Source organism: Silurus aristotelis, assembly GCF_946808225.1.
Source record: "Silurus aristotelis genome assembly, chromosome: 23".
NCBI classification, from domain to species: Eukaryota; Metazoa; Chordata; class Actinopteri; order Siluriformes; family Siluridae; genus Silurus; species Silurus aristotelis.
Genome location: NC_139596.1, coordinates 10,756,291 through 10,771,819, shown reverse-complemented (window position 1 = coordinate 10,771,819; position 15,529 = coordinate 10,756,291). Strand labels below are relative to the sequence as shown.

At 37.0% G+C, this 15,529-nt stretch overlaps 1 protein-coding gene across 3 annotated transcripts in view; it reads left to right on the top strand.

The window, feature by feature from the left end:
* Positions 1-6,648: 6,648 nt before the first annotated feature.
* Positions 6,649-15,529, top strand: part of edil3a (EGF-like repeats and discoidin I-like domains 3a) — a 199,865-nt gene continuing 190,984 nt past the window's right edge. For 2 of the 3 annotated variants that reach the window (XR_014531114.1, XM_083527101.1), the window contains exon 1: positions 6,660-7,170. Coding sequence is in view for 2 of the 3 variants with exons in the window: in XM_083527101.1 (XP_083383227.1) it covers positions 7,107-7,170 (64 nt within the window). In the remaining variant the exon portion in view is untranslated. Of the gene's footprint in view, positions 7,171-15,529 lie in introns of all 3 variants that reach the window. The other variant, XM_083527100.1, reaches the window with a different exon arrangement.

The window sequence follows — 15,529 nt, the reverse complement described above, 5'->3', positions numbered from 1 at the left end:
GTTACTATAGAAACAATAACATCTTGGATGAGCGTGTTAGTATTTAAACTACAGTTGCATATGTATAAAAAAGTTTTTTTTGGTATTGACCTTATTGAAACTTTGCAGGTCCCACTGTATCAGTGATTGTATTTTCACATTTGTTTTCTCCTCACATGCATTTACATAAATGGTGTAGGTATCATTATTTCCATTTGCATTGCATACTTCTATTTATTTATTCATCAGTGCATCATAGGTCACCATGTTCTTAGCACAGGCTGTTGGTTGCTATGCAATTAGAAATTTTTCACAAATGCGTATTTAAACTTATTTGTAACACATTGTTAATGATCTACATAGATGATTTACCAGAAAATTTGGTTAAATTCATAGAAAATAGGAGCCTCACAACTGACTGCTGTTCATTAAGCTCCAACACAAAGCAACTTTAATTGGCTCTAATGTTTAGTACCAGCAAACACTGCAAGACTCTTTTTAGAACAGCGCAATACAATGTGTGCAAGATTGAACATGTCTTTTGACCACACCCATCACCTAGATAGTTTACTGACTATGATTTATTGGTGTAGGTGGTGATAGTGATGAAGGTCTTTCCACAAGATTGTATGACAACACAGACAAACAAGTACATATCAAGACACACTGTGTTACATTAATTTGTCTGTGTGTTCGTTTCTCATTGTAATTTCCCTTTCCCTGATTCATTTGTTAACTGAAAAGTTATTGTCCCCTCCCTGCAGGAAGCCTACTGCCCTCCCATTAGATTTGTTCTGATGCCGACTTTGAATTGGCATCATGCAAAATGCATGACAAAATCATTACACACTTGCCTCGAACCATGTCGAGTTGTTGATTGATCTCAAATAGACTTCAGTGGTTTGTCACACTGTATGGCATATCACATCAAAAAATGAAGCTCACTGAATAACTGGAAAACAAAACACAAAAAAGAGACATAGAGAGAAACTATGAGAGAGACAGAGTCCAAAAGAGAGAGAGAGGCTGGTCTCTTTCATTAGCTTTTGGCATTTTGTATTAACATTTCACCAAACATTTCAATGTTTGACGAACAGAGCTACAAGAGTGAATGATATAAATCTGGACCCGCAAACAAAACCTAGGGGTTTAAGGGATTAAAAGAAGTCCACATTTAAGAGCCAGCAAAGAGAGCAAATGACTCACTCCAAATGCAAGCATAAATGCTGGAGTGGTTGTCTTACTTGCATGCCTGCTTCATTCTTCTGCATGTATTTTTGAACATGTGAGAACCCCTGCAAACACGCCTCATACCAACATCATACAGTCATGTCAACTTGATGAAAAGAACAAGAAAATACTGAATGATAGTCTCTGATACAGCTGAGAGGATATCTGGAGAGAAGAAGCAAAGTACTGAAGGCATCAACTTCCAGATGTTAAATTGCTTTGGAAGCCCAGTTCACTAGGGGCATTAGTCTTGAACTTTGCCTGATTGTAATCAACATACTTTATTAATATTATTATTAGTAGTAGAAGTACTAAGTAATATTATTTATTATTATTAAGTATTAGCATTAGTAGTAGTAGTATTGTTGACATTATTATTATTATTATTATTATTATTATTATTATTATTATCACTTTCTGGATGCTTTTTTACTCAGTGGGTGAAGTGGTTTATTCAGTAGTAGCATTAAATGATTAGATTCGATTGAAAAGTCATTCATAAGGCTCCCAAGTGACACAAAAAGGTGTGACCTGTCAATATCTACACCGCTTGTCTTTGCCTTCTAACTAGCATGTGTATTGGTGATTTAGAAACAAAATAAAAGAAAGATATTTAGGAACAAAAATTCTTTAAAATCAAGGGTTTGTACCTTCTTGCTTAGTCCACCATGCGAACCCATGAACCTCATCTCTGTATCACAACACAGACAAACATGCTTAGATGCAGAAGCATAAACCAGCCTCAAGAAGAATGCAAAGAAAACCACAGGGTGATCACCTAAGCTGAAAATACATGTGCGGTAGACCTACCACAGGATGAGTCACTGCACATCAATAAATATTACGCTGTACATTTCTTACTCACGCATTTTCATACAGAAGATATTTAAATATAATAAACAAAACTTTTTTACTCTGCTTCACTTCTACATACATTTATTTACATATTATTCCATTGTGAGATCCAATAGATGTATTCCTGTGAATGTAAGTGTTACAGTACGTGTGCTGACCTGATGATGGATCACCTCACTGCTTCTGTTCTGACCCATGAATCTTCACTTTAGTGACAAACAGTGAAAATGCAAGAAAACTTGTTCTAGAACATACAATTTGTAATGCATTATGACATCAGTAGCGATGCTTTCAAGTGATTGCCAGTCATGTTATTCAAGGGGAGGGCAAAAAGATATTGGTTGAGCCGTGTAGCACAGGATCTCATCATAAAACCATTACTAATACAAATCAGAAAGCTTTGTTTGGAATTGATTCTATTTTTTTTTTTTCATGTCAAGTGTTTATAATAATCATAAAACCATAATCATGCCATGTCTATTTTCAGATAAATGAAATGGGAAATGAAGGAGCAACATTTGCTACTGTTTTTTTTTTTTTTTTATCTAGGTGGAAATTGTATTTAATCATCATCAACCCTGAGTCTGATCATCTTGAAAGTGGATCACGCAAAAGCAAAAAATAAATAAATAAAAATTCCTAAACGTACAGAGAGGTTCATCAGTGACAAGAGATGATGGCAAAAATACCAAAACAAAAATGTGAGACAATTAAGCTTTATGTGATTTATCTGATATGATTTATGTGTATATATGTGTAAAACATCAAACAATTTGATCTATTTTAGTAAAGATGAAATGTATAATGTAGAGAATGTTGCCACCTGGGAAACTATTTTGCTCTTTCTAGTTTGGAAGAAACAAAAGTTTTATTTTGATTTATTATCAAAAAATGACATAAAATGCCACCTCAGCAATAAACAAGAAAAAAACAGTTAGTGAAGATGAATGAACGAACATCAAATGTCAAATCTATCAATTTAGTGACCTTTTCTTTCCTTTTGCAGGTGAAAAAAAAAAAAAGTATTATAGTATTTTGTCCCGAATTATCTTCCAGCTTTTGGCATGACCATAGTTGGTTAATTTTCATTTTCTTCTGCCAACTTTTGGCACTTTTTCCCAAATCAATTAAAAGTGTGGAATGTTTGAATAAACACCCAGCTTATATGATCACATTTTACAATGACACCACTGACACCATATTGTCCCACTGGGAAGCGGAAGAAAGAGGAAACCTATTATATATAAGCCGTTAATTAGTTCTGTAAAGACTTCTTGGTCATCTAAAGAGAGTTATGTGTCCTACACACACACACATATATATATATATATATATATATATATATATATATATATATATATATATATATATATATATATATATATATATATATATATACACACACACACACACACAGAGGTGGCAAATGTATACACATCGTTTACTTAAGTAAAAGTACAGATACACATGTTTTGAAAGACTCCAGTAAAAGTTGAAGTACTGACACTTTTTAACTCAAGTTAAAGTGAAGAAGTTTACTTAAGTAAAAAGTAGCCGTTACTATTACCTGTTTTAGTGTCACGCTGGTAACTGAACCTCACATTATATCAATGTATTAATACAAAAACTGAATGTACTCAGGCTGAACAACCACCATATAGAATACAAGCAGAGAAAAGACTAAGATGACATATATATATATATATATATATATATATATATATATATATATATATATATATATATATATATATATAAATATAAATTATATTCATATCATTATTATTATCATATATACATACATACATACATTATTATTATTATTATTATCATATATACCTACATATATATATATATATATATATATATATATATATATATATATATATATATATATATATATATATGTATGTATTAAGTCGACGTTTTTGAAGTGGAACCGCCAAATTTCGCTTTTTCTAAGTATTTTTTATCGGTTATGTCGACTTTTTTATGTCGCTGAACCCTGATATCTCGAGCACAAGGGGGGAAAAATTTGCCATTTAACGTCGGTTATCTCGGTGCAGCCGCAGAAGAACTCGCGGAAGTGGCGGAAAAATCAAACCTTACAGCTGCTCCAGGTGTTGTATTGTATACTGGTGAATCTCTGCTGTTAGTTAGTGCACATGTGCCTTTTGTTGTTAAATGTTATGCGATGAACGGGAGGCGAAAGTAGAAGCGCGGAGCTGAACGGGGGGGGGGGAATACGCATGCGCGATAACAACGACCGCCATGAACCAACATATACCAACAATAACGGACAGTGAGAGTGTGGAAGTTTAAATAGGAGCTGGTGATGATGCTAAACGAGCACCATATGTGCCCGATTGAAGGCGGGAGCTTCAGAGAACGCGGCCGAGAAAACACCTGACACGCTGAAGGGGCCGAAGGGGGCGTGGCAGGTGGATTCCTGACAGATAAACATGTACTGTATGTACATTTTTATAGCATGCCTTCATCAAACAAATCGCGGCAACGCTGTTGTGTAAAAAAAAAAACTCCAAAAACACGTGCATGCACATTCTCATTTATTAACGCACATGTCATGTCAAGTCAAGTCAAGTTTATTTCTACAGCGCTTTTCACAACAGACATTGTCTCAAAGCAGCTTTACACAAATCAACATTTAAGGTGAATGGTGTGAATTTGTCCCTTATAAGCAAGCGACTGTGGCTTATGAGGAAGAAACCTTGAGAGGAACCAGACTCAAAAGGGAAACCCATCCTCATTTGGGTGACATCAAGAGTTTGATCATAAATCTTTCAACAATACAGAACACTGGAGAGTGAGAACATGAGTACTGGAGTATAAGATTATAAGTGATGTTCTTTCTGCAGTCTTATAGAGTCTATATAGTTAGTAGCTCCTAGTTTTATAAGCTCAGCATTTGTGATCATCACAGATCCAGCATCAGCTTCTCCATGCCAGAGCCTTTAAACACTCCAGGAGGTCCAATGTCAAACTCCACACATGTAGCGGGATCCAAATGGCACTGGTACATCTCTAGATGGTTCGGGATGTTTGCGAGTTCGGCATCTACTTCTTCAAAGGTCCGTAATCATCACGAGGTGGAAGGTGACTGGAGCTGGCCAAACCTCAGGGTGTCTCGGGATGGGGAGAGAAAGAGAAGCAGTGGAGAGAAATTAGTGTAGCTGCTGTTCATGATATTAACAGCACAAGTTGATAATGTGCATGTGATCAGATGTTCTGGAGCACAAGGTTATGATGAGAGACGCGTTATGTGTAGGCTTTGCTAAAAAGATATGTTTTTAATCTACACTTAAACACACATCATGTACATGAAGAAATTTCAAGCATGTAATATATTGCCGCCATATTGATTTTCGTTTATCTCGATCATCGGTTATCTCGATGCTTTTTGGCGACCCCCTTGGACATCGACATAACCGGGTTCCACTGCTCAATTCTGTTTCCTGTGCATAACCTACGGAGATTTTCTCATTCGCTTCCAGTATAAAATCAATAAAACACTCTTTGAGACTACTCATAGATTTAAGTCACATTAAAGACTCGTTCAAAATGAATGAATCGTTCATGAAGAGCCCATCACTAATGCCCGGTTCAATCCTGAGTTTAGGTTACTGCCTGTAGATTTCCTATAGTTCTCAACTTTCCTCTGCCTTCCAAACAAATGTGAAATTGGCCCTAGGTGTGAATGACCACCACCATTACTACCAACACTTCCACAACATTTACATTTACTGCATACGGTGGCCGAGAAGTGCAAAACACATTAACAAATCAGAAAACAAATGAACAAATTAGAAAACACTAACAAATGCAAACACAAAATAACAAATCCGAAAACAAACAAACAAAAAAAACAAATGCAAAAAAAAAAAACAAATGCACAAACAAAATAATAAATCCGAAAACAATATAACAAATTTGAAAACAAAATAACAAATGCAAAAACAAATGGACAAAAACAAAGTTATAAGATTTTATACTTCCTGTATATCTTGAATGACTGGTGTCTCATGCAATGATCGTTAAGTTTCCATTCACAAACTACCTTTACCGGTTTGTCTAAATTGTCGTTGTGTCTTTGGATTTGTTATTTTGTTCTTGGATTTGTTAATGTGTTTTTGGATTTGTTATTTTGCTTTCGAAAATTGTCATTTTGTTTTCAGATGTGTTTTGCACTTCTCGGCCACCGTACTTGAGGGCCTTGCACAAGTGCAGCTTGAGTTTATCTTCATAGGAGCCCAGGAGTGGCAGCTGTCACACAGTGTGGCACACAATCCGAGATGATTTTTTATGCAGAATTTCTTTGCTTTCATCTAATCAACACATGGTCCGAATGTCCCGCCACCACCATCACAACAAAACAAAAAAACTTTCCATCCTGTGTGAATTCTTTGTAAAAAAAATTTTTAAAAGCAAAACGTCCTAACCATCGATTAAAAAAAATAAAATTCCAGCGCGCCAAACCGACGCCCTTCTTTCTCCCGAAAACGCTCCCAGCACGCAGCTGCACGTGCGCGGAGGTTCGAGGGGCGGAGCGACTCAGAGCACCGCCTTCTTTATTCCATGAGACACACAGCGCCGCTGCGCGAGCGCTTCGGTGCGTCTTCTTCTTGTTCCGCTCGCGCGCCGACTCTCAGTGTAAACCGCTCGCGCTCGGGCTCGCGCGTCCCAACTCTCCGCTCTCTAGGAGGATCGGGCAACCCTGATACAACCTGGGATCGAGTGTTATTTATTCTTTTTTTTTCAGTAAAAAAATATTTTCGTAAATTCTTTTTCAGGAGAGAGTCAGGTATTTAGAAAGAGAGAGTGAAAAAGAGAGAGAGAAAGAGAAAGAGAGAGAGAGAGAGAGAGAGAGAGAGAGAGAGGAGGTTTTAACGGACACCTGCCCGAGGTGATACACACTTTGAATTGGAACTCCAAAGAGGAACCGATTGAAGTTTCTGCGTCTCCGTCTGTCTCGGGCTCGTGACCCGGTGGGACGTTATCCGTGTATTTATTCCGTCACTGTTAAAATGGGAGCGCTTTTTGTCTTCGTCGTCCTCTGCGCGAGCTTCGCTGTCCCGCATCTCGCCAAAGGTAAGGTTCAGCTCAGAGACGCACTCTTCTCTCCTCAGCTTTGTGCTTGCGCTGGCCCGGAACCGCACGCGCTCTGAATTCCAATGGCACTCAAAAACCCGTGGTAGCACCAACAAATCTGAACCAATGCAACCAAACAGTTTCCACACGCGCGCTGTTTCGTCCTTGGAACATATTGCAATTTTAGCCCGAAAGTACAAGTCTCGTGGTGCCCCCAATAAAGCTTTGAGGTGTTTTTTTTTTTTTTTTTGGGGAAACGATTTCATCATTCATCACTCTGCTGCTGGGAGGATTCGCATTTTCCTCAGTACGCATGCTTTTTGACAAACGCAGCACGCGCGATTTCATCTATCAAAATTCCATCATTAGTTAATTTATTTATTTAGTTTATTTTTTTATATACGAAGCTGCCTTCTCCGGCACTGCTGATGGACTTTATTTGCACCGTGCTGCTGGAGGATGTGGGACAGTCATGCTATGTTTTTGACGCTGGGGCGGTGTGCGCGCGCTCCTGCCCTGTAAACGTCTCTCGGTGGAGTTGCATCCTGACTTCCGCTGCCTCCTACAAGTGCATGCATGCATTCATGGGAGCGTCCGTTTATTTATTCACTCTTTGCACTTTCCTTATATAACAGAGCTTTATTTTTGTGTCTCTATATTCTTCAGATCATTACTATATACTATATATACCATATGTATACTGTATATTTCAATCATATATAAATAGTTTCCTTAATTTCCTTACAAAAGACTGATGCATAAGAGAAATGATGCATAGGAGAAATTATATTATCATTTTCTAAAATAAATACTATTTCAACTGTCTTGTCCTGCATATGCAATTTTATGAGAAATGATACGATTCTTCTTTCAAAACCCAAGTTGTAAAGATGTTAGACTGAAAACATTGTTTGATGCATGTATGGATTAGAAATCATTAGACAGGTTTCAAAGCGAAAAATTCAACTATGCATGAATATAATCCAACACTCATCAGCAGCAACTGTAGTATTTCTGTGTATTTTTCTATTTGGGATCCTGAAGAGACAGGAGCATAAGCTGTTGACATTTCTATGGCTGTCGATCAGCTAATTTGCTATTCCTTTACATGTCCTTCTGATACTTTTCCCCCTCTCTTGTAATGAAACACTGGCAGCATTTGAGTATTCACCAAAACAGCCCCAACACACCATGCTTTCTTATTCTTTTCTTTTTCATTTCCCTGACACATTACTGACTCGACAATGTGCCCACCCTCCCCAGGCTGCCAGTGCTAGGAGTTATAATTACGAGAGAACCTGGCCCCCAGGCTGCTCATGTCGCTGCCGCTTAGAGCTTGCTCTCTCTAAGCCTAATGAATTTTGAGCATATGATAGGTTGAGATGCACTGGTTTCTAGCGTCTGGGTGCAGGTGGAAAACAGGCAGTGAATTAACAATTAACTGCAGGATATAGGAAGACATTTAGAAGTCAATTAAGTTGACAAGATGTCAATGAGCCGATATGTGAATCATATTATAGTCTCAATTCACAAACAATCTAGCTTTAAACAGGACCACCATACTACAAACGACAACCAGCCTCGTGGTTTGCTTTCACTACATTTTTTCCCCATATGCTCCATGCAAAACTGGCAGTGTGAATCAGGCATGGATAAAATTTCTTCCTTGAACAGTTTATCAGTAGTTATGTGGTTAAGAGTGCTCTACTCGGCTGTTGTTTAGTGAAAGCCCCGTTCGGCTGTTTTTGTGAGTAGCTTTGGAGGATGCACTTTTATTGAAAGCGCAGTGAAAAGATTTTTATGGCTTCATTTATGACTCGTATTTTGTCCTAATTACCTCCGTGTAATTCAGTACAAGTGATGAGAATCTGGCTGCCGCTTTTGGATCACAGATACCGAGAGCCTACTTGAATAATAAGGATCACAGATACTGAAAGCCTACTTGAATAATAAGTTGCAGCTGCTTTCGGCTCCTCTGCCATTTGGGCTTGTAAGGAAGTTTAGAAGTTTTCCCTCAAAAAGAGACTTTACCAGACCATGCCTGGCATGTTCCTATTCATCCTAGTTGATTTTTCTTTTGAATATGAGCGATAAAGCTGATTGAGGCAATGATCTTTCCTCTTGCAGCGTCTGCCTGAACAGGTTCAGTGCCCCGAGTCCTGCTATTGAAGTGCACAACATAGCAACTGTTCGGCTGCTGCCTTGAACAAACCGATTCCTGCCTAACATTATAAGATAGAGCTTTCTGCACTGGTTGCTTCAGCACATGCCATTATGCAATGTATTGAGAGCTCAGCTTGCCGTCTGTGCCGCTATTTCAGTTGCATTGTGTTGGCTCACCAGATGCTCGAGGCAGACCATGAAATAACAATGCATGATGACAAGAGATGCTTTGTTCAGAAAAAATCTATTGGTGAATGGTAAGCAGGCGGGCATTTCTGACCAAAACATATAAGCAGTGTCCTGTATTAGGGATGCTGGATTTGGAAGCATTTCAGTCGCATGAATCTGATATGTTACACATGTATGTGATATCTAATATTATCAAAGTTAAACCACTAGTCATTCCTGTAATTTTTCAACACATGCATCTTAAATGCATATGATGGAACCTGTAACAATAATAAAAAACAACAATAGGAAACCTTCAATGCTTCAACTTGATACATTTCTTTTAATAGAATCTTTATTTTGGTATTATTTAGATTAGATCTAATCTAATATCCACAGATTTGTATTCAGGTCTCTGACATTACAGATTATTCTGACAGTTGTGCAAAAGCTTGCCTGATACAGAGGTTTTGATTATGGCTTCAGAATTATATCTAAAGCATATTTAGAGATTTAGCAAACAGAAATTTCTCCACTGTGGGATGAATAAAGGTATATCTCATCTTATTTTTGGATAGTAAATACTCTTAAACATTACAATTTGAATACTTAAATGTAAAAATTACTATTACAATTAATATATTAATTCATAGTGCTAATCCAAGTTTAAGAGGTGATAACATCTTAATCAAAGCCATTTCTTATCCTGAATGAATTATTTCATAATGAATTTCTGAACAGCATAGCAATATGTTGGCATCATAAATGCTATTCTATTTCTATTAAATAGCGATAATTTTTTATTTCCTAAAGAAAATTTGAGTAGTGCTTGTTGGTGCAAAATTCAACACCAGGCATAAAGTGTACAAAGCTGGAGTTTTTTTTCACTCAGATGGCATGACATGTCTATGTTTCCCATTTATTTTCTATGGGAGCGGTTTCAATGTTGTCATGTGACCTCACTCTATCACCCAGCAATCAACTCTGTGCAGAGTGTTTTGACGTGTCACATTTGGGTGGGTATTGAACAGTGAGAATATACATACTAGATTTGTATCAAATAATTATTTTAATGCTTTGTCTTCTAATTCAGCTATTTTTTTATATATTTATTATATTATATATATTATATATATTATATATAGTCTGGTTCCTTTTTTGTTTTTATTTTTATTTTCATTGTTTTGTTTTTACATGGTATTACATTTTCACAGCAAAGACAAAAAGAAACTCTTCTTTCGTCTGCATTTTCAATCTCTGATTTCATCTACACTACGTTTACAAAAGTATTGGGTCACCTGAACCTTTCCTGCTCTGTGTGGTTATTCTTTTCCAAACTGTTACCACAAAGCTGGAGGCACTCAATTGTACAGAACATCTTTAGATGTGCTGTAATAGAATTTTGCATTCACTTGAACTTTGAAAACCAAACCTGTTCAAGCATGGCAATGCACAAAGTGAGCTTCTTAAAGATCTGGTTTGCATGCTTTGGAGAGGAAGATCTTGAGTGGCCTGCTATAGAGCTCTGATCTCATCCCTACTGAACACCTTTGGGATGAATTGGAACACTGACTGCACCCCAGGTCTCCTCGCCTACATCAGTACCTGCCTTTCATAACACCCTTGTGGCTGATGAACGTAAATCTCCATCAGCCCACTCCAAAATCTAGTGAAACATCTTCCCAGAAGAGTGGAGGGAATTATAAGAGCAAATTGGGACTAAATATGGAATGCAATGTTAAACAAATCACATACTGTACTTATGACCAGGTGACCCAATACTTTTGGAAATTATAGTGTATTTTACAGTGCTTGTGTTTAAAGGTGGTAGTCTAGATGCTGTTGAAAAACCCAGAATCAGGTGCATAAAATCAGGACCAAACTGCCATGCTCAGAGGTATGAAACACACAGGTCCAAAATACACAAGTCTTTTGCATAATCTGACTGGGAAGCCCTAAAATTTAACATATCCTGGACCTGAATGCACATATTGACAAAACTTTGCAAATTCTGAATATGGCCTTTAATCATGTTAAGCAATTGGATATTGGAGCAGTTCCAATGACACAGATCATTCAATGTCAGATTTAGTTCTAGCAGGTACCTGTATTTTTTTTTTTGCAAAAAACTCAAAGCAAACTATTTTAAATTTTTATAATGACCTCTTTTACTGATAGAGTACCACTGGCCTTTAGTTATTGTTGCCTTATCTTCATGCTTCCTGTGGTGTTATTGTGGTATTCAGCATCTGGCCTCTGGCTGTTTAATTGTATTAGTACTAAAGAGTTTCGACAGGATAGTCTGTGGTAGTCATTGTGTTCCTCTTTCCTCTGAAGTGCCAAACTGAAGAATGTCTGAATTTTTATGAGACTACAAAGGAGTGCTGGCTATATTTTGGTGGACAGGGTGTGCTGACTGGGGCATCTGAAAATGCCACAGAGATAGATTACATAGAGTTTCTTTAATAACACTGAGTGTAATTGCATGCAGGGAACAAGGTTTAGAAAGAACTTTTCTTGCTGGGAATAATTTAAAGTCTGTCCCAGTGTCATAACTCACGGCAAGAAAATATTATTGTCAGTACTATATTTGTTTCTGTTTGTCTTCCTTCACACACTCCTCTGGGTAAACAGTAGACTTGCCGTGGTTGAATCAACAGTGCTTCATCAAGTTTTTCTAAAAGTTCAGAGAGTTTCTAAGCTGAATATGAGAACGCTTTTGAATGTTATAGACGAGCAGATTTGAAGCATTTCAAATAGATTTAATTTGTCATTAAGTTGCTGTTTAATTGCAGACATAGGAGATGAAAGTAAACACTGCTAAAGTGACATAACAGTATAAGTTTATTACCAATATTTTATTATGATATGAATATTGTTTATAATATATTATTATTTTAAATAATTTAAAAACAATCTCTAGAGAGGATGTACACTGGCGATCAAAATTAGAGAACAATTTATAAACAATTCTGAAATAATGTCATCTTTACTGTTGAAGAAGTTTTTGTCCTGTCTATACCATGCTACCAGAACACCTTTTCCACCAATTAACTAAGGCATTTAAAAAACATCTGATTAAAATTGGCCTGATCAAAATTAGAGAACACTTTCAGATACCTCCCAGTTATTGGTGTTAATCTGGTACCTGGTGCTAATTTCCTTGATTATCTGTCAACCCCTATTTAACTGGCAGCCAAACTTCCAGTTTTACTGACTCTGCAAGATGGTGGGCCGTTCTAAAGTGACTGAAAGCCTCAGGTTGTCAAGATGAAGGCCAAAGGGATGACCCTATCAGCCATAGCAAGACAAGTTGGTCGTTCCAAATCTGTGATTTCAAGAATATTGAATCTTTACAACATCACAAACTCATTCAAGTCCGCCAAGAAGGCTGGTCGTCCATGGAAGACAAATACAAGAGAGGACAGGATACTGCGGTGGATCTCAATGGGCAATCGTTTCCACACTGCAGCTGGAATTGCTCACCAGTTCAGCGCTGAACAGGGTAAGGATCTGTCTCGTCATACAGGGTCTCGACGTTTAAGAGCATTTGTACAAAGTTCACTTCAGTGATGAAGGCAAGTTAACTTTATTTGGGTCCGATGGGAAACATTATGTTTGGCGACAAATTGGAGAAAGACTGAACCCAAAGTGTGTAAAGAAGTCAGTGAAAATTGGAGGAGGAAATGTCATGGTTTGGGGCATGTTTTCTGCAGCAGGAGTTGGGCCTCTTATACAGCCACATGCAAATGTTTATCAGAACCTTCTTCAACAACATATGGTTCCTTCCTTGCATTCATCACCCAATCAGCCCGCAGTATTCATGCAGAACAACGCTCCATGTCACACAGCAAAACGGGTAAAGCAGTTCCTTGAAACTGAAAACATTGAAATAATGTCACCGAACTGTGGAGGAGACTGGAAGTGGAGAGTGGACCAAAATCACACCAGAGCAGTGTGAGAGACTAGTGCTGTCCTGTGGCCGCAGATGTGCTGAAGTCATTCTTTTTCCATGCAACAGTCATTGTTGTTCTCTAATTTTGATCAGTGTGTGATCAAAATAATGTTTTTTAGTTAGTTTGTGGAAAAGGTGTTCTGGTAGCATGGTATAGACAGGACAAAAACTCCTTCAACTGTTGAGAAGTGAAGATGACATTATTTTAGAATTGTTCAATTGTTTATAAATTGTTCTCTAATTTTGATCACCAGTGTACAGTACACCTGCAAACTATTGTTAACTATTTGACTATGCAGAAAGTCTACTGGCTAGCAACAGTAATTTAATCATTAGACAGCTAGCTAAGTCAAACTCTTTTCTTGTTTTTTTTTTTTTTGTAGGTAGTTAATTAGCTAACTACTATAGCTTGCATAGCTAGCAAAATATCATTCGAAATGGTATTTTTCAACAAGAGAATAACAAAACATAGGTTTTAAACATACGTACGTAGTATTTTAATGTATATAATCAATCATCATTATTTATAATTAACTAATGAATGATTGAGTTCTTATACGCACATCTGGTTTTACATGTCTGCAGTATAAAATTTGCAACATGTGGTGTTCCTTACTGAATAGAAAGTGGCATCTATGCATTTCAAAATATCATCAGGAATGGCAGTTATCTGTCGAAATTGCCAAAACTGAAAAGCAGGTGTGAAATCTGTGGAATTGAACGTTTGTTGTTGTAGTTTTGATTGTACTATCCTGGAAGTCTCTTTTAGATATCCTCTTATACCAGGAACAGCAGATGCAAAAACCTAATTTACATATTGTTGCCTGCCCCTAATTTGCACACAATGCCAGTCATGCCATTATTTTATGTAAATCATCCACAACACTGGCACGTTTTGTTCGTGCAATTTGTTTTATTGTATGACTTACTTTTAGTATTGCGTAGTATGAAGATCAAGCCAATATACCGCCATAGCAGTATGAAGCACTTTCATATGAGAAAACAAGACACTAGACATAATCCACACATCACACAAAGCAACTCCACTCTTCGCCCACTTAGCACTCACTCTGTCTCTATTTCCGTGACTGCTGTTTTATCAGCTCTCACCTCCAAAGTGCTATCATTGTTTGGTCAGTAATCAAATCCATGTGATGGAGTGTCATAGAGACTGAAATACTGTCTAATGAATGTGTAATCTTCTATGGCTGCAATGAATCTAACCTTAACTCAGATTCGATTATTGGTTTAAATCATTGCATTTCAAACCATCTAATGACATTCAGTGACAGTAATTAAGCCTACTGATGTCTTTTTCCGTGGCACAACAGGTGGGTTTATGAAAATGGTGGCAAACCCAGATTTGCAGTTTTGCTTAAATATCAACTTGTCAAACACCCACGCATAAGTCACATTTTGGTATTAATTAATATGGTCTTGAACGATTAAAATATGTTTGCCACTTTATTTTTTTTTTTTTAATTCAGTTAAATATAGAAAAAAAACCATGTTCATGCCACTGGTGTTATTATATGATTTATTTCTTTATAATTATTATTATTATTTTTTATTTTACAAACTCTCTTAGAAGTTCCACCTGGGAGTTCATAAAGTGGGGTTGTCACTATATTCTTTTTAATTGTTTGGTTGTTCTGTCATAAGTTCCAGTCAGTTTAAACTAGTGTTGCCAAGTTAGCTTATTTTTCAATAGATTTGACAATGTCTTTCAAATAGAACCTACTGCAGATGCAAATCTTGTGTCATTTCGAGCAGACCTAAGCAACTATCCTGGACTTGGCACAGCTCTATAACTCTTGTGTAAGTTAAGAGAGCAGGTTTGCTTGACCAGTGTTTAAAGTCTGATTCCCACTGACCAATCACTTGACCAATCCGTGACCAATCTCTGATAACTATTGATTTCCAAAGACTAACCTCATTGTTTCCACTTACCAAACCCTGATCACCATTGTTTCCTAATGACCAGTGATTATTATGTTTCCAAAAGACTAATAATTGGTCACCTTTGTTTAATAGTGATCAATTACTGATCACAATATTTCCCCAAAGACTAAT